Below are 22,215 nucleotides of genomic sequence, written 5' to 3' on the forward strand. Positions count from 1 at the left end.
GGACTGTGGTCACTACACTTTAAGTAGAAGAAATACGATAAGAAATTGGTCATAGAAATGAGATAGTAAGCAAAGTAATGAGAATGCTTTTCCAGTTCTTATTGATAACTAAAACTGTCTTGTTGCTGCAATGCATTCTGGTCTATTTCCTACTTCTGTGGTGGTTCAATTTGGCCTCTGCATATCTTCTCTGATGTGAAAGTCGGTCATTATCAATATTTAAATCACCTGTGTGAGTGTTTTCTGGGTGTGCACAGGCTTTCAAATCTGTATTTTGGCAGCGCTATCTCTCGTCATCGGCAACCTCCAACTGTAATCTACATTGTTGGACCTCATCTGACTGAAGGCTGTCTAGTCAGTGTCTCAGGAGATGATACTCAGCATAAGAGTCTGTGATGTTTGGCTTTGAGACACACATCAAAGTAGTTCTTGTTTACATTGTGTTACTCCCTTATCATTACAACCAGAGAGCAGCCCTTCAGAGTGTTCCTGTGTTTGTAGAGGGTGACCGAGTGTCATAGAACTGTTCATAGAACAGTTGTTAAAGACTGCACCCCTTCTCAACAGTAGAGTCTAAGGGATTTAGGTAACAACTAATAAGTCTGTCAGTGTATATTGATTTGTTTCATACATAGTTATTAATAAGGGTTAGTGTTAGAAGTTATTTTGAAGCTGCTAGTCCCACTACCACTCCACCCAACACACCTTAAGTTTAAATAGTTTAATAGTTCAATAATAGTAGCTCTCAACTCCAAATATATCTTAATACATAATAATAATATACTCCCTGTAGGAATATTCTGGGAGTTACATTTGTTGTTGCCATGGAAACAGTAGAGTCAACAATAGTGAGTTATTTAAACATTTCTGCTGTCGCTGTTTAACACTATTTGTTAACATATGAATAATAAAGCAATGTTAATCCTTTTTTAAATTAATTATCTTCTTTTCTCACAAAGTAATCAAAAAGAACCGATAAGAGTAATGATAGTACTAGTATTGATACTACTATGATCAGCGACTACCTGCAGTTATTCAGAGTTTGCATCCTAAAAGTGTCAATATGTAGATTCTGTCCAGCTTCATGTATTCAACACATGAACCAGTGAATCACAATCACAAAGAAAACATGAAGTAGTTTACAACTCTCTGTTAATTCAATTATAATACCGGTAAATAATGCTAATATTAAACATATCCATAAACCCGTCAGTGATGAAGGTCACATGTTTTTACTGTAGAATAATATCTTTGTTTTTAAACTCCAATTAAATACCATTTGGAACTTCTTTTATGAAACTTTGATCATTTTATTCTTCTAGCTGCAGTTTTGTTAAAATCACTTAAACTTAAACCGATTTCAGTACTTCTTCTTTATAGTCACCATCATGAAATACAATTGTATTGATACGATATATAATTAATTAGAGAGCTAGAAACATATAACATTGATTTGATTTTTTATTTGATTTTGTTGATTGAAAGGACACAGGTGCTCAGGCGGAGCGGACTCGGACTCTCGGAGTCGGAGATATGTCGATCTGATTGCCCTCCGGTGTTGATTCACGGGACATCACGCCGTCGATCTGCCTGCCCTTCGGTGTCGATTCACGGGACATCACGCCGTCGATCTGTCTGCCCTCCGGTGTCGATTCACGGGACATCACGCCGTCGATCTGCCTGCCCTCCGGTGTCGATCCACGGGACTTCACGCCGTCGATCTGTCCCATGGATCGACACCGGAGGGCAGAAGGGCTTCGGACACAGGTGCTCAGAAGGACGGCCGGACTGCCAAACTTGCTCCAGACACAGGTGCTCAGGCGGATCGGACTCTCAGAGTCGGAGCTCCGGGGAACAGGATGCTGGCCCGGCGGCGGAAACTGGAGGTTGCTGCAGCTCGACGGCGTGGTGTCCCGTGGATCGACACCGGAGGGCAGGCAGATCGGCGGCATGGTGTCCCGTGGATCGACACCGGAGGGCAGGCAGCGACCTCCAGTTCCCGCCCCTGGGCCAGCATCCTGTTTCCCATCCTGTTCCCCGGAGCCCCGACTCCGAGAGTCCGAGTCTGGTCCGCCTGAGCACCTGTGTCCGGAGCAAGTTTGGCAGTCCGCCGGAGCACCAGTGTCTGGAGCCCTTCTGCCCTCCGGTGTCGATCCACGGGACATCGCGCCGTCGATCTGCCTGCCCTCCGGTGTCGATCCACGGAACATCACGCTGTCGATCTGCCTGCCCTCCGGTGTCGATTCACGGGACCTCACGCCGTCGATCTGCCTGCCCTCCGGTGTCGATCCACGGGACATCACGCCGTCGATCTGCCTGCCCTCCGGTGTCGATCCACGGAACATCACGCTGTCGATCTGCCTGCCCTCCGGTGTCGATTCACGGGACCTCACGCCGTCGATCTGCCTGCCCTCCGGTGTCGATCCACGGGACATCACGCCGTCGATCTGCCTGCCCTCCGGTGTCGATCCACGGAACATCACGCCGTCGATCTGCCTGTCCTCCGGTGTCGATCCACGTGACACCACGCCGTCGAGCCGCAGCGACCTCTAGTCCCCGCCGCTGGGCCAGCATCCTGTTCCGTGGAGCCCCGACTCCGAAAGTCCGAGTCTGGTCCGCCTGAGCACCTGTGTCCGGAGCAGGTTTGACAGTCCGCCGGACAGGATGCTGGTGATGTCACGTGGATCAACACCGGAGGGCAGAAGGGCTCTGGACACAGGTGCTCAGAAGGACGGCTTGCAGTCCTGCGGCGGTGGTGGCGATAGTCCATCTGTCTCCAATTTGTCTCTCTTGAGTCTTTAAAAAGACTGTTGTTGTCTGTTAAAGACGTGTCTTGTGGCGGCCGGTCGCTCCGAGCCCGGAGTGGACAGCGGCGGCAGCGGCGGTGGTGGTGATGGTCTGGCTTGTGTCTGGCAGTCCTACGGCAGCGATGGCTGTCTTGCGGCTAGCAGTTCTGCAGCGACGGCGGCCGGTCGCTCCGAGCCCGGAGTCGACGGCGGCGGAGTCGACGGCGGTGGTGCCGGGGGCAATGGTCTGGCTTGTGTCTGGCAGTCCTACGGCGGCCGCGGCCGGTCGCTCCGAGCCTGGAGTTGGCGGCGGCGGCCACGATGGCTGTCTTGCGGCTAGCAGTCCTGCAGCGACAGCGGCTGGTCGCTCCAAGCCCGGAGTCGACGGCAGCGGCCGCGGTAATGTTCTGGCTTGTGTCTGGCAGTCCTGCGGCAGCGCGGCCAGTCGCTCCGAGCCCGGAGTCGACGGCGGCGGCCGCAGCGGCAGCTATCTTGCGGCTGGCAGTCCTGCGCCGGCCGGTCGCTCCGAGCCCGGAGTCGACGGCAGCGGCGCCGGCAATGGAGAGACATGGGGCAGAGGGTGGATGAAGGTAGGGAAGATGGAGTAGGGAGGTGGGGGTGGAGAGGTGAAGCAGGGAGGAAGTTGTTGCTATTGAGCAATCTATCTGTCACGTCTTTTTCGTGACTGAAAGCTGAAGCACCCTGTAGCTTTCTTCTCTTCCTTCTCCTCCACTTTCCTTGGATTTCCCAACCTTCTGGAGAAGAACCATCTTTTCTTCTTCTTGTTCTCCTCCTCTGCTGGTTGACAGATGTCTAGCAGGTCCTTATTGACCTCTGTCAGCTCCTGGATGTCAGCCTCCTGGCTCCGATGTATATCGGCCAACAGGTGACTCTTAGCCATCTCCATGCTCAGTTTTTCAGTGAGTTCTTGGTTGACCGATTCCAACTCGGTCACGATGGCTCTCCAGGTGTTGTCTCTTCGGTCCAGGACCTTATTGCTCTGGATGTCATAATTAACCTTCCAGGCCTTAAGGTTCTGAGCGAAGTTGTCTTGCACCGTTACGAGTTGATCTTTGGACTCGTTAAGTTGCAGCTTCAGTGTTTTTATCCTGCCGTCAGCGACCGTGAGACTCCGGTGTAGACGGGTAGCTTTAAGCACACCGTCATGCACCCGCCGACAGAAATCCCGCTTTGCAGAGTCAGACTTCTGGTTAGCTGCCTCCAGGTCTCCGATCTGCTGCTTTAGGCGGTGGATCTCGTTGTTTGCACTGACGAGGTCCATCTCAAGACGGTTAGTCTTCAGAGGTCTAGCGGCCTGCGGTGGAGAGGACTCACTGATGCCGGCCACAGCGCAGGGTGGAGCGTCCTGCAGTGGTGAGGAAACGACCGTGGTTTCGGTGGTAGTGGGTATTACAATGCAGGTGTCATTATGAGTGATCCTGCGCTCGACATTTGTTCGGATATCCATGGCACCGAAAGACATGTCTTTAAAAAGACTGATGGTTTGTATTGACTATGAGTCTTTAAAAAGACTGTTGTTGTAGACGTGTCTTTAAAAAGACAGTAAATGCTTTCTGCCAAATCCTCTCTGTCAAATCCTTTCTGCTCAATGCTTTCTGCTAAATGCTCTTTGCTAACTGCTCTCTGGTGGCTGGTTAGCTGTGAAGAAATGTCTCTTCGTTTGAAGCCAAACAATTTCCATCTCCATGGATACATATCATTTCTGTGTAGGAGTGTTTTTGTTAGTGTTTTGTTTGTTTGTTTATGAATTGGCTAACACTGAGGACACCTGTGGCTACACGTATGAGTCGGCAGCTGCAGGATGTCATAGACAATGTTGAAGTACTTTAACGTTTGGATCTGCATGAAACTCATCAGTATGAAACATAAAGTGTGTTTGATAAACAATTAAATCCACCATCTTTTTTTAAGCAACTACGGAGCCTTTTTGTAAAGAATGAAACTATATATTTGTGTTTTTAAATATATTTATTTTACTAGAAGCTGACAGATGAAGGTGTCGATAAGTAGAATAAAAATGATCTCTTCACATCACAGGACAAGTTATAAGGTCTGCATGCTTTTCATGAATCTGTTTTCACAATAAAACCCTCACAAGTAAGAGAGGAAGCAGCAGCAGTTTATCACAACATGAAACAAACAAGCAGAACATCAATGTGTTTGTGGAACAGCCGTTATATATGTATACAATATATATATATATATACAATATATATATATATATATACACAATATATATATATATATATATATATATATATATATACACAATATATATATATATATACACACTATATATTACTATATTTATTATGACCATTATGCACTAAATTACTAATACAAAGTCCTTGCATGTGTAAACATGTCAACAAACCTGTCAGTAACAGGTCTAAGCATGTTTAAGTAAAATGCATATAGTACGTAGTAAAGAGTATACATGTGAAACAAGACTTTATAAACATGTATTCATTCATTCAACTTCAGAGTGCTTATGATAAATGAAGCTTAAGCGCAGGTTCAGTCAGGAAGACAAACATTGTAATCTCTGTCTCTCCTCTCCTTGTAATTACTCTATCAGCTGATTGGGAGCGTGCACTGTTAAGTAACCAACCAGATTCTGCACACTGTTTCCTTAATAAGCCAATCACATCGTTGCGGTCAAACTTTAAAAAGTGTTCTCCTCTCTGCTGCTGTCAGTTGTCATTTCAGCGTTAAGCAGATGCGACCCTCCTCCACCCCAGTCAGCATCACATCCATGCTCCCGATTCATCATCAGGTTGCAGCAACGCCTTTCACCACCACCACCACCAGTGTCTGGACTCCAGGGGGATTAGGCCTATTGGACCTCAGTATCCCTACCCTCGGTGATATTACTTCAGGATGGAGTCCAATTGCCAAAGACTTTGCAATTTTCATATTTGTTGCTTGTATAATAAATCATTATTAAATTATAAAACAAGTCTCTCCTGATTGAAATAGTATTAGTGATACAAATAGCCTAGTTACATTTTGAACTCTACAAATCCTGAACAGCAGCAGAGAATGTCGGCTCTATCTAAGAACTACGGTTGTTTTCTCCTCTTCAGCAGTGCTTTACATTCCTATGAGTGTTTGACAGTCCTCCGGGAAACATGTTTAATGAGGATGAAGACTGGAGTGACGCTCCAGGTCCTGAGCAAAACGTTCCTCAGAAACACCCAGAAAGCGACTAGCAGCACGGATGTCGAGGTAAATGTGCAAGCTCTACTACAATAAGGGGTAACCAGAATTATGTATATGGCTTTATTAAGTATTCTGAGTTGTGCAAGTCCAACATACATAGCAGAAGATGGTGAAACCTTTAAAAAGGACAGATGACAGTCAGGAAATGTAACAGCTGGTTCTCTGTAGGTTGTTTTGTTTTTTAATGTTTCCTGTTCTGGGAGACAGTCAAGCAGGGAAACATTTGCTGATGTTGAATTGGATTTTAAGAAATAGATAAATAATTACACACACACACACACACACACACACACACACACACACACACACACACACACACACACACACACACACACACACACACACACACACACACACACACACACACACACACACACACACACACACAGAGAGAGAGACAGAGACAGAGAGAGACACACACTGACAGACAGAGAATTTGTAGTACAAGAAGCCATTAAATTTGTGATTTTCCACATTTACAAAGAAAAAGGGACACTTTCTACATTGGACAGTCTTCAACATCAGGCTGCACGTTTCAGTTCAAAGACTTATTACATTATCTGAATTTATCCCCGGATCAGCCCAAGCTGGTTGGAAAGAAGAGCCTGCTGCGGACCCTGCAGACACTCGGGTCAGTACCAGAGTGGAAGAACGACGACCATCAGCAGGACAGCGACAGTGAGGCAGACATGGTCCCATCACCTGGCAAGAAAAAGAAGAAGAGGAGGAGGAAGAAGAAGCGAAAGCAAGCTGAGACAACAGGAGAGCAGCAAGACAATGGAGACTTGGATCAGACGGTTAATGAGGAGACACTTGCAACAAAAAAGAGGAAGAAAGACAACACATTTGGTGAGTAATTAACTGGTTAAAGGCTTACATTTCATCAATTTAAAAACATTTTAGTGCGGAGAACTATTCATTGGATTGATAAACAACAATGTTGATGTTCACAGTACTTAAATATGAGATAATATCCAAATGTCTTTCTCCCTTAAGCGGGCGGCCCTGAAGTTAAAAACCACATCAATGGGCAAAAACAACGGATAACCAAATGATCAAATCCAAACCAGATGACGCGGAGAGATATGAAGGTAGATTTGTGTCTTTATTACGCAAACAAAAAAATATGTTTTGAAAGCAAATTTCTCGCACTGCAATCAAAAATCAAGTTTGTAAGTGAAAATATATAAACTGAGAATAAATTATTTGTTAGTTTTGCTTATGAAACTATAATTTTTGGTTGCAAAACAAAAACCTTTGCTTTCAAAACGAAAAGCTACGCTTTCAAAACCAAAAGCTACGGTTTCAAAACGAAAACCAAAACGTAAAGCTACGAGTTGAGTTTGGACGTAGTGGGCGGGGCATACGCTGCTGAATGAGCCAGGAGTTTCTATTGGTGGGTTCGACTTACGTTACATGCACGCAGAAAGTGAAGCTTCATGTCAACAACACCTCATGTCGTTCTTTAAAAAAAAAGAAAAAAAAAGAGACTCTACGACACTAACAACATGAAAACAAAGTGAAGTGCTAACAGAGCAATATAATGTCAACTTACCTCCATGCCGCTCATCACAGTAACCTCTACAGTGGAAGTAGATGCCGGGATCCAAGTCGAACCCACCAATAGAAACTCCTGGCTCATTCAGCAGCGTATGCCCCGCCCACTACGTCCAAACTCAACTCGTAGCTTTACGTTTTGGTTTTGAAACTGTAGCTTTTGAAACCGTAGCTTTTGGTTTTGAAACTGTAGCTTTTTGTTTTGAAACCGTAGCTTTTCGTTTTGAAAGCAAAGGTTTTTGTTTTGCAACCAAAAATGATAGTTTCATAAGCAAAACTAACAAATAATTTATTCTCAGTTTATATATTTTCACTTACAAACTTGATTTTTGATTGCAGTGCGAGAAATTTGCTTTCAAAACATATTTTTTTGTTTGCGTAATAAAGACACAAATCTACCTTCATAAGAGACTGAGCAGACAACAGCGGAAAACCAAAATGAAGAACAAGAGGAAATGTAAAACTAAATACAGTCAGAATAAGGCAGAGAAGGAAATCAATAAAGCAGAATCTGCAGAGCAGAACAAGCCAACAGAAGAAGTCGAAATAGATTCATATAGCAACAACAACGATCAGACACCAGCCAAGAAAAAGGAAAAGCAAAGTAAACCACAGAAAATGAAAAAGCCAGAAGAGGACACAGACTTATCCGGTACAACAGACACAGACGCTCAGAGAGGAAAAGCAGCGAGTCGGTGGTAAAGTTGAAAAAGACACAACTGAATCTTTTGCCAATGGATCAAAACAGAAAGCAGACGTACCTGAAGTGGAGATCACAGTTGAGCAGCCCATGACAAGACTGAAACCTGAGCTGAGCAAAGAACAGATTCTGAAACGAGAGAAGCTCCGAAAGTTGCTCCGCAGACAAGAACCGGTCCGGACGAGCCCGCGGTCCCAGAAGAAGAGGCGAAAGAGGACCGCTCTGCCTCCCTGAGGTCCCGCATGGAGCAGGTTCAGAGATGGCCCGCCAATTCAGTGGACGCCATCATCTCTTACATCAGACAAAAGTGAGACGTTATAATCAATGTGTCACGGAGGGAACTCTTGATGAGGACTCGGACGCAGAGTTGAGGTTCAACTGACGATCTTTTATTTCCAACAAAAAATGCTCAGGGAAATCCCTGGAAACAAAAACCTCTCATAGTGAGGAAGGGGAAAAAAAACTAACAAGGCAGAACTAAAAAAACTCTGATTTAATTCAAGGAGCTGTAAAGTTAAAACGGCAAAAGCCAAACCAAAAATCGCTTCTCAAGGAAGGTATAAAACTACAAATAAAAGGCTCCGATTCAACTCAAAGAGCTGAACGGTCAAAATGGCAAAATGCAAAACAAAATCGCTCTTACAGAGGAAACAAGAACGGGACAGACAATACTATGGCTTGGACTTGCTGATAGCATAAGGCGGGTGTGCAAGGCGAAAGGACATGACACACTGGCACAGGACAAGGGGAGACGAAGTACACATGAGGGAAGTGGGGGAACAGGTGGAGACAATCAGGAATCAGGGAAGACAATCAGACTGGTGACACATGAGGAAGGGCAAGGAACCTGAAACGAGAGGAGAGTTAATTTCCAAAATAAAACAGGAAGTCACAAAACAAACGTGGAGACAGGACAAAAAAACAACTTGACATACAGGTGTGACACAATGTATGAAATGCATTGTTACAGACACGCCTCTTTAGTTCAGCTTTTTCTCAAAACATTAACAAGGCCGTCCCTCTACACCACCAAAACAGTAAAAAGAATTTAATATCCTTCACATTTCTTGTTGGGGGTCCACACCTCCCATTATCTACATCATGTATCTGCTGCACACAGTGAACACCTTCCATTACTCGCTCATTGCTCATTACTCATTGCTGAAGAGTGATGCAGGCGATGCTGCTGCGCTGTGGGTGATGAATCGATGCTTCATTTGGCTGCTGTGCGGAGATGGCTTTGTTAATGTCAGCAGTTTGGGAGAAGATCAACAGTTTTGACTCCTTGTGGTCCTATTACCTAAAAGATCTGCGTTGGCACTGTGTTGATTTCACGTACAGGTGAGCCGCTACTTTTAGTTTAATGTGCTATAATTGTAAACACATCAATTGTGCCTTTTTATTTCAGACCTCCCTCTCTAGTGGTTGCAGACTTGGGTTGTGGCGACTGTAAAATAGCGCGCAGTTTTTTTGGTGCATGTATAGTACATGTCTGGATAACTGATTTGCACATTTGTTGTAGGGGTGTCCTGAAAATAGCAGAAGTGGCGAGCAGGTTCGAGAACGTATGGAACTTCGTCTGGGATTCAAGATGGTGATCAAGGTGAGACCACAAACGAGGGACATCGGGGACAGAGAAACACTTCCATGTTCGTCTAGTTTCTCATGTTTTTTTAATTCAAACGAAGTGTAGCCAAAATAAAATGGCTCAAAATCCAATTATGAGAACCCTGATGAATCAAACGGTTAGTCTCACATGTAAACAACTTAATTTTACACTTTTGTTTCAAGCTGTAAAATCTTAAACATTGAAAAGTATGCAATAATATTTATTGTCATGAAATCAGGATTCATTTTGTTCCTTTTTAAAGGCAGTTTTCTCAAAGAGGGAATAAGCGGCAGTATCTCAACCACAGCCTTATGAACGAGTAGTAGATTTTCCAGCAAACTGTTCCATTTATATTCGTTCAAAAGATACTGTAGAAACTATGTGAAAGAGAGAGGAGAGGGGATCGACATGTTTATTTCTTGTTTATTCGACGTGGGTCCTGAAAGGCCAGTCCTATGACACATCTGCCTCACGCACTCAAACGTAAACCAGTTAATTCAAACACCAGTTAAACTCGCACACCTGTCCTGTGCGGTAGCCCGGCAGGCTGTCCGGTCTGTGGAATGCCAAACCTAAGAGGTCTAGTACATGTTGGCTGACATCGTACTCCTAACGCATGCGCACTGAATTCCAATGATGAGGGTTGTTGTGAGTAGGTGGATTTACAAACAAACTTAAGAATTCAAACAGAATTCAGAAATGCACACTAGCAGTACAATAGTGGCTAATTTCTCAATAAAACAACAGATGTTAGTGTTACTGTACACCATACTGTAGATGGCTGAGGTCAACAGGTGGTTGCGGTTAATAGGGGAGTCACTGGTAGAGGTGACATTGTGGACTTCTACCCTTACTCCACTAGCCTGTGGTGGTTCAACCTGTTGTGCCTCCTCTTTGCATACTTCAATAATCTTGACTACGTGTTGGATGGAACCCAGCTGGGTCCTCCTTGGCAGAGTGATTTCATGCTTGGTATGGTTAGAAATGGGCACATCGACAAATGGCCACCTGCCTTCACTAACTTCTAATAGACCATCTCCAAGACTCAGCTGTTCAAGGGTGGTGCTCTCTTCTGAAGGTTCATATAGTACAATCGGGTTAGACGTGTTGAAATTTGATGGCACTCTACATCGTACATGCATTGTTTTACCAGCTGGGATGTTAACATCCTCTTTTCCTACTCTGATTGTAGCCATACTGTAACTTGGTGTCTTGTGAGCTTGAATGAAGTTGACCATGGTTTTAGCATGCTCTTCTTCCACCCCGAGCGCTTTCCGAAGAAGATTGACAACTAATGCTTGTGCATCAGCAGGAGACTCTTGGCTGTTCATCATTTCTTGAAGGACATTAGCCCCGAGAAGAGGCTGGGGGAGTGTGACCTGACTAACCAGGAAGGGGACCTGCATGGTAAGGTCGGGGCTGGTGTTGCCTGGGAGGTTGACTGTTAGCGCCACCCACCCATCGTATGGGATCGACTGTCCATTTGCAGCACATAGGTCAAGGCTTTCCCCTGGATCAAGCAGTTCCTCTAGGGGCCTCACTGCGTAATGGGGAATGAATGTCTGTTTCCATGACCTATCAATGATGCTTACTTGTGAGCCAGTATCAAATAAAACCGTCGCTGCATAACCACTGATGAAGCAGTTCAACAGACTCTTTTTACCAATTAGTGGCACAGCACGAGGGATGTCGATAGGAGTTGGTTGTGACTCAAGTGTCTGGTTTCGTTGTTACACTTTTTCCTCTTCTGATGTCGTTGTCTACATGTGGAGGTTACTGGTGGGGACTGGGGCTGTGGGATGGTCTCTGGCTGTCCCTTGACAGAGACCAGCTCCCGTTTCCCTGCTGCTTGGTTCTTTTTAAACAACCAACTGCTCGGTGTCCCAGTTCACCACACACAAAACAGTGGTTACAGTTCTCTGAGCCCTGTTGGACACAGTTGGTGCAGCCAAAGGTCTTACCTTTCCTTGTGACAGGGGGTTGGCTTGGTGGAAAGGGGGGTGCCTGTTGAAAGGAAGGCTGGGGGGGTTGTAACTGAGCATGGGTTCGCGTTTGAGCAGCTCCAGTCTTTGGGTGGATTGCTTGTATGGTTGCCGTCTGTTGACCCATTAAGGTTGCAACCATGTTGGTTAGAGCCTCTACTTGTGCACTGAGCTGTTGAATAGTCTCACTGTCTTTCTTGCCTGCAGCTTGGTCTCCTTCCTCAACCCGGACACTATGTGTATGAGTCGCTTTCTGACGGAGAGGGTGACCTAGCCTGAGCAGGTGTTCGTTTTCATCACTGATTATTTTCATAACCTGACTGAGAATCTCCTCATCGGTGACCTGACTGTTCGAGAATAGGGGCCTCAGCTGTTGTCTAATGTCTGTGTGTTTTGCCCCTAGACCCTGATAGACGGTGTGAAGGAACACCTACTGAATGGTTCTGGGGTCATAGTGAATGTCGGTCCCGGCTTGCTTTGACTGGAAGAGGATCTTCTGTTTGAACCCTATCATGCGGTACAAAAACTGCTGGGGGGGTTCTTGGTCACTCTGTTTTGCACACATCAGTTCCTAGAACAATTCAGTGCCAGCCTTTTCACCCAAGTGTGATCTAAGAAAGCCCTTGACTTCACTCATGGTAATCTCATCTTTATTGATGAGCATGTCCTTGAACACACCTGGCTTGGTAATTCTTAACACACCTCGAATCACTTCTGGCTCACTAAAACCCTCTTTGACTCCCTCATCCATCTGTTTGCAAACACTGCTGTAGGTTATGTCAGAGTTTTGGTCCCCGGTCTGCCCCCTTTGTAACTTAAACTCCCTCCGCTGGAGGTAAGAGAGGTCCTTTAAGGAGACCACTCTCTCCGAAGCTACATGTGATGGCATGTGACCTGGCGGTGAGTGTGGTGTTGCCTCACTTACTCTATAAGTGACTCTAGGTGCAGCGTTATTCACGACACTCAAGTGTTGCAACTTCTTACCTAACTCATAGTGCATGTTTCTGAGCTGGTCTATGCTCTGACTGGTGGTGTGTGTCTCTGTTTGGTGTGGTGTAGCATATACTGGGGTGGTTGTGGGTGAAAGAGTAGTGTACTGTATAGTGCTGGGATGTAGTGCGTCTGAATGAACCTGTGTAAATGTGGTATGCTCCTCTGCCTCAGTTGATGCGTTGTTGGTGAGTGTGTCCTGTATTTGTGTTGCATTGGTTGCAGTGTTAACTGAATCACGATTTGCAATAAATCTACATACCAAGTCATTTAACATTAGCAGCTGACTCATACCTTCATCTTCAGAGTCCAATAAGGTATCTGATTGCATAAAGTTAATAATGAGGTCCACACAACCTTCCTCATTAGTAGACTTCAAATCTTCACCTTGGCTGTCAGTTGCGATGTCTCTTGCAAGCTGGTAGGCTTTGCTGCTCGCAAGCTGATAAAAGTTATTTTTGATGCTCCAAACGAGTTCCTTACGTGTGACTGACATGGCGTGCTCTCACCAATGAGACAGCTGTGCGGTTCCCTTGGCAGAATGAAGGCCCTGCTCCAGGTCTTCTCTCCCCCTGTTGACACCCACCAGCTGTCGTCCTGGCTGCAGTGATGTCACCTTGCCTTGGCCTTGTGGTTCTGGTATATCACTGGACCTACTTCTCTGGATGCCCCCGATGAGAGTAGATCCCGGACGAGCCCCCACAATTTGTTATGGGTCCCAGGAATGGTACCACAGCAACAAAATGAATATCCTGTAGGACACAGGTAACATTCAGCAGAAATGAGGACAAGATGCAGTCAGTTCTTTCTCCAGAGTACGTCTGAGGAACGCGCGGGAGTCACACCCTAAAGTAACCTGCGCGCAACTGCTCCGGTGTCAACAGTTCCTCCTGAGGCGCTGCAATTCTTAACTGTCCTTTTGTACGGTCCATATGTTCTAATTACATTTAATAATTCAATAACATGTTAACATATTAAATCATTCAAAATAAACTGACAAATTAAATCATAAATGAACATCAATGTGGTCACATTTTTGGGTGTGCCACATTAGCTTACGCAAATCTTAGTCTACGTGAGCTTAAGTTTCATGTTTTTAAGACATCAAGGCATTATTGAATTACTATGACAATGTTGTTGCTTCCGTGCAATAATAGTTAATGTTGTCGTTAGCGCTTTGCTTGTCACATGTCAAGCTCCTGGGATTATGTTTTTCATGTTTTTTGCATTTAGTCATTCTTGGTTGTCTGTTTTAATTGTGTTACTCACCTCTCCTCTGGTTTCAGAGTCTCCACTTTCTATCCCCATGTGTGTCTGCGCCTGTTTCATTGTCTCCCACACCCTGATTTGTTTCACCTTTGCCTTGTTATTTTCTCCTTCCGAAGGCTATATTGAAAACCACATACTAAACTAGCAGTATCTACTGATTTGTCCAAAATGTAGCATGTAGAATGCAGTATTCAAACAAAAGCTAAATCTACAGCATGCCAAAAATGCCCAGATGTAGTACTGATTTGGAATCTCCAATATGCATGTGTCCATTATAAAGTTTTCCCCTTTATGGCAGCAATGTGCACTTTTTTCTCAAGCCTTTTGAGATAATAAAATGCCTAAACATTCTGTACCTTATTTGGGAAAAAGATCATCCTGTAGAGCCTGCATCATATTTTGTATCTAACTGTTATCCAACTGTTTTTATCATTCTAAAATCACACCACCAAAAAGGTTGAGAATGACTCAACATTCACTGCTACTTGATGTTACTATTTTTAAGTTAAATACCATGGATAGATGGCATAGGAATTTGATGCAAATAGCTTTAATCTTGAAACCTATTTTTGTTACACTATGGTGGAGTAGAGATCTCAATGGGAATGTTTAGCTGAACAGTCAGAGAGACTGAGGAGAAATGACTCAAAGTTGAAGGTATTTTAGAAAACTTTTAAGTTGCGGGGCTTTTAGAAAACATTCAAGGCTGGAGCCCCTGAGGCTTCACCCCTGGTGCACAATAAAGCAGTCTATAGCTGGAATTAACAGGCAACGTGTTGCTTTAGCAAAACTTGTCTTCAAACTTCTCAATAGAAATAGAAGGTTAGACTAACTAGAAGTTGAGAATGTTTAAAAGCAATGACACAAGCTCCCTGTGTACAATGTGCTGCTGCTCTCTACTCCTCCTCATCTCAAACCTGAACTAAAATGTTCAGAGCACCACCCACAGGACTCACTGTGTCATACCATCTAAGACTAAATGTCAGGATATCAATTCAGTAAAGGAGATATGAAATAATTCAAAAGATTTTACCGTACCTGTATTTGATGTATTTTATTGTGACATCAGCTGACATTCAATTGCAGCAGAAATGGCAAAGAGGATCTACACACCCATTTTACAATCATAATAATAATCTTTCAGTGTAAATGTTTGGACAGTATGAACTACTGTGTCCCCCAATGATCTGTGTGTCAGTGATGACCTAAGATGTTACGGTCCGAAAAGTAGATCTGGAAACAAGACTAAGATCAGGAACTAATGTGGGGCCTAGTTGATATTCTACTCAAGTGGTGAAGATTCACAACAAATTAGCAGAGGAGTCGACTTAAGTTGAAATAAAAAAGAAAATTGACTTTGACTGTAACCCCCAAAAGAGTCCTGACTTGGTCTTTGCCAGACTTGGCCAGCCTTTGACTAATATTCTCCCAAAGCCTAAAATGATGTGATAAAAAGTGTGCAGTAGCTAATAACATCTGGCACATACACTATAAGTGAGGTTTTAGATTTTCACTGCAGTTGAATAATCGGTTATCTCATATCTCCACTGTAAATGAAAAAGGACTGCTCTCTCTCTCTGGAATGAACTGCAAAATAACAACTAGAACTCACTCATTTACAAACACAGGGTAACTGTACTCAAATACATAGAACACATAGTTTTCTGGCTTGTGCCAGTAGTTTGGTATAATTATGTGTGATTATTAAACAAATGGAAATCTTTGTAGTTATTTATAGTACCAGGTTTAAAAAGACAATGTATTTGTTTGCACTCTGCAGTCATATTATTATATTAAGTGTTTATCTGTTATTCATTTAAAACGTACTTTTCCTGTAAAAGAAAAAAACGGAAAGAAAATTGTAACGCAGCTTTTTGTTTTCTGTTCTCTTTTATATTCTTCGTTTTTGTTGAGGAAGTTTGTAATACTGGGTTTTTCTTGTTACAGTTCAAGTTGATCAGCGGTAATTTGCTTGTGAAAGTTTCAGCCAACGACGAGGCCGGAAGAGAAGGTAAAAAGAAAGAAAGGGCCAGAGAGACGAGAACATAAGGAGGGAGAGCGAGAGGAACTCACTGTCAACATGGGAGCATACAACGAGAGGGGTTTTGTTGCTTGTGAATATAAAGTTGCACAGCTGTATCCCTGCATTTAATGCCAAATTACCGATCTTCCCTTTTTGTACCAGTAATGTTAACTTAGTACCCTAATCCTAAACACTCTAGACATTATCTTTGGTTAATGGCCCTGTCATCGCCAGAGTTATCTCTCTATTATGTTGTTGTGGCAGTAATTACCGCAGTAATAGCTGATGGTGAAAGGGTTACAACAGTGTTGAACTGAATACAGCTTTTTCAAGCTATTAGTTACTAGAAATGTAAAGAACTTTTCAATGACAAAATGGAAGGTTGACAGCAGAAATATACAGAGCAGATATCCTCATGATCACATCTGAGCCTAGAAGAGGCCAAGAAAAGAATTACAATGTTCAAAAAAATGTCTGTAAAATCATTTTTCTATGGTACAGTCCAGGCTCCATAATCGCAATACTAAACAAATCAAAATATTTAGTTTAAAATTCTTAAACGCACCACCATCAATGGAATTCCACAATATCTAGAAACATTTCAGTTAATAAAAGTCAATCTGTTATTTAATGCTGGTAAAGAAATAAAAGTGAATGATTCATGTGTCTGTCCCAAAACCCACTCAACCTAAAAAGAAAGAACAATCTGGCACCAACGCACAAACTCAGCACACATTTTAAAATACCTGAATCCTCAAACAGCAAGATAGTGAAACACTGTAAAAGCTGCAACACATTCAAACTGTGGATGCTGGTCAAACGGTTTGTTGTAAAACAAAACAGAGTAAATCTTTGCAACAACATTTTAGTGATTTGGGATTTAGTGATGTGGCCCGGGAAAGGGAAGTTTGGGGTCCCCTGCTGGAGCTGTTGCCCCCGCGACCCGATCCCGGATAAGCGGTTGAAGATGAGATGAGATGAGATTTAGTGATAGTGATTTGACAATTAATGATTAAAGGAACTTCTCCTTGCTTTGTTCACAAAGCCGGCTCGCAGAGGGCTTTGAGTTCATGTTAGTGCACGTGAGCGTTCCCCACTAGTTAGCTCACGGCCACAGCTCCACTCTGCTCTCATATGGCGGTTATAGCTGATAAGGGTCATCGTAGAAGCGTATAGCAACCACCCTCCTGTTCCCCCTCAGGTCAACACTGTTAGCACTGTGAGCTGCCAGCTCGCCTTCGCCATGATGAGAGCCATTTAGAGGCAATCGAAAAGCTCCCAAATTCAAATCTTGCGATTTAACTAAAAAATATATTTGTCACACCGTTGATTACTGTACATATTTTTTCTCAAATATGTGGGGACACCGGATGGGGCATGACTTAGTCTCTCTATAGAGAGGGGGGAATCCAATAATCATTTCAATATAACATACACATTTTCAGTCGCACCTCAAAAAACTAGTGTTACAGTTGGTTAAAAAAGAATGAAGTGTAAAGAATTAAATAAATAGCTGAGAGAAAGGTTAAAACCCAGCCTATTTTCTTCCCGGCACACATCTGAAAATTGCTGCGTGAAGGTGGTATGAATATATTCGGTTTTGGTAAGTTACAAAAATTGCCAGACAAACTGGAATGACAAAATGAAAAAAGAACTCTGGAGTTTCCTCTACTTTCTTTCCCTGATGTTTTCTTTTGGCTTCATCTTTGTGAAGTTTAATATCCATTCCACACAATCATTGCATTGTTTCCTGCAAGTACAAAACAACAAATGTATTTCTTGTACACTAACAGTAAACTATAGAAATAAATCTGCTAATAAATTAAACTGACCATTGATAGCTCAAATACGTCAACATTAAAAGTTCATTAAGGGTGCATTTCAGGCCTGTGAGGCCCCTTTCTCAGCCTCTTTTTATAAATTAAATGGCATTAGAGAAAAATATCACCGTCATAGCCAAGACTTCTTAGTCCGTCCCAGCCTGGCCATGTTGGCCAGCTTGACTTTCACTTTACTTCTGCTCTCGGGACTTCTCTTGGAGGTGCATTCCACTGTTGAGTCTGTCTCAAAGGAGATAGCCGGGGCATGTGTGAGCAGACCCCCAGTTTTCTCTGGGGCCAGGGCTGCTGGGCTCTGCAGAACCAACTGGCCCCTCAGAGAATGCCTTAGCTGCAGCAAGAGGGGGTTGTGGTTTGGGTACAGTCTGACGGTGTCCCTCTCATGACTGCAGCAGGTGGAGCAGGCTGAGCAGAGGATGCGGAAAATGTAGACCCAGCCCAGGTAGTGGAGTTCTGCTATGTTGAGCACGAAGCAGCCCAAGCTGATGCTGAACATAAAGTTCAAGAAGATGGTTTTCTCAGTGGCACGTGACACAAAGCAGTCTGTACGAGTGGGGCAAGGGTAGGTCTCACAGCGGTACAGGTGAGGCACCTCGAACCCGAACAAGAAGTACTGGCCCACCAGAAAGGTGATCTCCATGACAGATCGTAGTAACACATGAAGAATGTAGATGAGCAGAACCTGGTTGGACTGCTGGGTAGGGCCCTCTCCTACTTTGCCACAATCCTCCTCCAGAGAGCTTTGCTCTACTCCTTCCCTCTCCCTCGCATCCCATTCCTCCCTGTAATGACAGTAGGTGGGCATGTCGACCCTCAAGGCCTCCATGCCATCCTTTCTTATGTGCCCACATCTCTGTTGGGTAGGCCTCTGGGCTACTATCTGTTCCCTTTGGCCATCCAGCTTCTCATCCTTGGCAATCTTATGCAGAACAAAAACTATGTAGAAGATGGATGGGGTGGAGACAAGCACAATTTGGAAGACCCAGAACCGAAGATGCGAAACAGGAGCAAAGGTGTCATAACAGATGTTGTTGCATCCAGGCTGCTGGGTGTTACAGGTGAACTTGGACTGCTCATCACTGTAGACGGCGTCACCCACCAAGGCCACCAGCAGGATACGGAAAATAAGCAGCATGGTGAGCCAGATCTTGCCTATCACTGTAGAGTGGTTTTGGACCTCAGAAAGGAAGCGGCCAAGTATGGACCAGTCACCCATGGCGTAACCTTAGAGAGAAAATAAAAGGTTATGTCAACAATGTTATTAATAATAGGACACGTCAGTGCTTCTCAAACCTTTTCTGGTATGCCACCCATCCCACGGTAAACTACTTTAATTGCTATCAACCATCAAACATTTTGGAGAAATGTTTAAAACAAAACAAGCTGAATGTGATTTCTTTTCTTTTTTCTTTTTTTTAAATAGTCGCAAACATTCAATGAGCAGTTACAGATGTGCCTGCCTCCCGGTGACATCACATGCAGTATTTTGAATGGGGAGTAGCAGAGCGCCATTCCGCCACTGCAGCAACCGGCTAACTCTGGTAATAAAACTGTTAAAGAAATATTTGCATAATAGTATTCCAGTAAACATCATATCCTGGTTGAGAAGCTAGCTGGCGTACTCCGACAGAAACTAATGTACCGTGGATTGTGAGCAATCACATGGCATCACATGTTGGTCCTCAACCCAAGTTATGTAGTAGTCAGTCACTAAACTCAAGACTAAAATGATAGTGGATGTAATGATGATCTGCACAGTGAGATGAAAGATACAGGTGATGTGATAAATTGTATTGTCCTTTATCTTCCGTGACTGATCAGATGGAAGCTAAATCGAGCAGAGAGGTAAATACAGCTGTGATTAAAACCAAACTGGGTTCATTCTCAACTTCCACTTTGTATTTCTTTTGTCAATCTGCTCTATTAATCCTCTCTAATCCCGCTCTATTAATTATCAATTCAAAACAGTTTTCACAGAGTTTCCATGCATTGTTCTTATAGATTAGATGTAATACTTTTGTTCATCTTGTTATGGAATTGTATTCATTTATTTATGTATTTCCAAATCTAACAAGTCTTCAATTCAAAGGTACAAAAAAAAAAATATATATATATATAGCCTTTAAAAAACTTATGATTTTTAAATCATAAAAACTGAACTTCAAGTCCCCAAAATCCCAGAAAGATTACTGAGGATGTCATCTGTGTCCACACTGTTAGCTAAAACACAGATACTTATGTGCATGTATAAAGATGTGTGAATTTGTAACTTTTCCAATCTTATTCCTTTTTCAGACAGATACATAAAGACAAGTAGGACAATATACAAATGAAGGATAGCTGAATATAAGTTGAACTCACCTTAATGTAAACTTGACAGAATAAATCCTTACAAAGTAGCCTTTGCCATGCAGTTTGCATGGCTGCATTTAATCTTAAAGCGTTGATGAAATGAATCCTGTTGAGCGTAGTAAGAGAGAATGGCCTGACCTCACATATTGAGCCACTCTATCTGAAACTGACATTGTGCTATGTGGTTACAAAGGCTGGCAATGTACAGTGCAACAAAGATTCCAAAAAACAAAATGGGGGGGGGGGTTCCTTTTCTGAACAGCCGGGAACGGTCAAACAAAAAGCTTATGGAACAGGCTAGAAAGAGGACACAATGCAGGCGTATGCAAAGGTTCAGTATTTAGCCAGTTCGTAAGGTTAGCAAAGATGAAAAAGTTAGGGGGAAATAAATCATTCTACTTTCCCTTTGTTTTAGATGATGCCTCAAACATTTTCAAATCCAGCACACAAGTTAAAAAAGTACACTGATGTACACTTAGTTTAAGTATACTTAGTATACTTCCATGAGCACTTAATTAATGTTCTGAAAGTGTGCTAATTCGGCTGTACACAAAATGCACTTAGTATACTAATAATATATCATTAGTGCTACTGAAGATATACTTAACTCTAAAAGGGCATCCTTTTGGTGTCTCAAAAGTGTACAGTCAAGGACACTTAATTGCATTTGAGTATATTTTAAGTAGCAATAATGATATATAATTAGCATACCAAGTACATTGTGAGTACATCACACTAGCACCCTTTTTAGTTTGTTAATCATGGGTATACTTAGTATACTTAAAGTAAGTCCACTTCATTGTATGTACTTAAAGTATAATGTTAATATAACAATAATGTTCATTAATACTGTAAATACTGTATTAAGTATTACAAAATTATACTTACACTATTATACAACACATTCACTTTAAATTGCTCTTCAACTATGAGAAAAACACAATTTTATTGACTTTAAAAGATTACAAAATATTTTATACTTTACAGCTTTTAAAATAAAACTTAGTTTTTAAATTTAGTAAATTATAACTTAGCTAATATAAATCGTTATGTGCAGGTGGTGAAGATGTGCCAGGTAAGGTGACTGGAGAAGGCAGAGTGTGTGACAGTCACCGTGGTGACTCCAGTGAGCTCTTATACTTGCATCAGATAGCTCCACAGATGACCACGAGTGTCTCCTCTGTGCTGAAGAGAGCAGCAGACAGTGCTGATGAAATATTAAGCAACATTTGATTTTGAGGTTTGAGTTGGTTAAAATCTTTTACAATGGAAATGTGCTTATAGTTATGGCTCACGAGTACAAGCACAAATAACACTACTGGTTTGAATATTTATAATAAAGAGGATATATATTTGCAAAGTAACTTGTGATATAAAGTGAAATTAAATGTGTGAGAGGCGTCATTATACCTGTAATGATGCCTCTCATATTTCATTTATACAGTCTGGCTTCAATTCACCACCTCACCCCAGGGGTTAATGTGTGGCATGAAATTGAACATGTCCTCCAGGTTTACAGTATTTTCACCAGACTAAGCTTTCAGGTTGTGTGGACTGGCTGTGATTCACAGAGATGATTTTAAATGTTCCCAGTACTCTTGGAACTTTTTCCTCATTTAAGTCACTTGTTTTTATGATAAATCACAAGCCCCCTTTACTTTGTGTTTTAATCTACAGACCCCAAAATCTAACTGCTTTAATTCAAGAATTCTCTTATCTTTCAGATTTTATTATGCCTTGTTTTGATAGACTCTCTTCTTTTAGGTGATTTTAACATACACGATGCCCCTCTGTTTCCACTATAATATTGCTCAATCACTTAAGAGTCCCACTCACTTAAAGGAACACACCGTGGACATTGTTCTC

At 42.8% G+C, this 22,215-nt stretch overlaps 1 protein-coding gene and 1 pseudogene across 1 annotated transcript; one reads left to right on the top strand and one right to left on the bottom strand.

Annotated features, from left to right (window-relative positions):
- Positions 1-5,526: 5,526 nt before the first annotated feature.
- LOC137892810 (ABC transporter F family member 4-like) lies at positions 5,527-12,358 on the top strand (annotated as a pseudogene).
- Positions 12,359-18,109: 5,751 nt separating this feature from the next.
- LOC137881864 (gap junction delta-2 protein-like) lies at positions 18,110-19,213 on the bottom strand. Its single transcript, XM_068724079.1, has one exon. The coding sequence runs from the start codon at positions 19,211-19,213 to the stop codon at positions 18,110-18,112; it is 1,104 nt and encodes a 367-aa protein (XP_068580180.1).
- Between the last annotated feature and the right edge of the window lie 3,002 nt (positions 19,214-22,215).

This window comes from Cebidichthys violaceus, unplaced genomic scaffold (assembly GCF_023349555.1).
Source record: "Cebidichthys violaceus isolate CVI_PGR_0920_01 unplaced genomic scaffold, fCebVio1.0.p SCAF_1, whole genome shotgun sequence".
In the NCBI taxonomy this organism is placed as follows: domain Eukaryota; kingdom Metazoa; phylum Chordata; class Actinopteri; order Perciformes; family Stichaeidae; genus Cebidichthys; species Cebidichthys violaceus.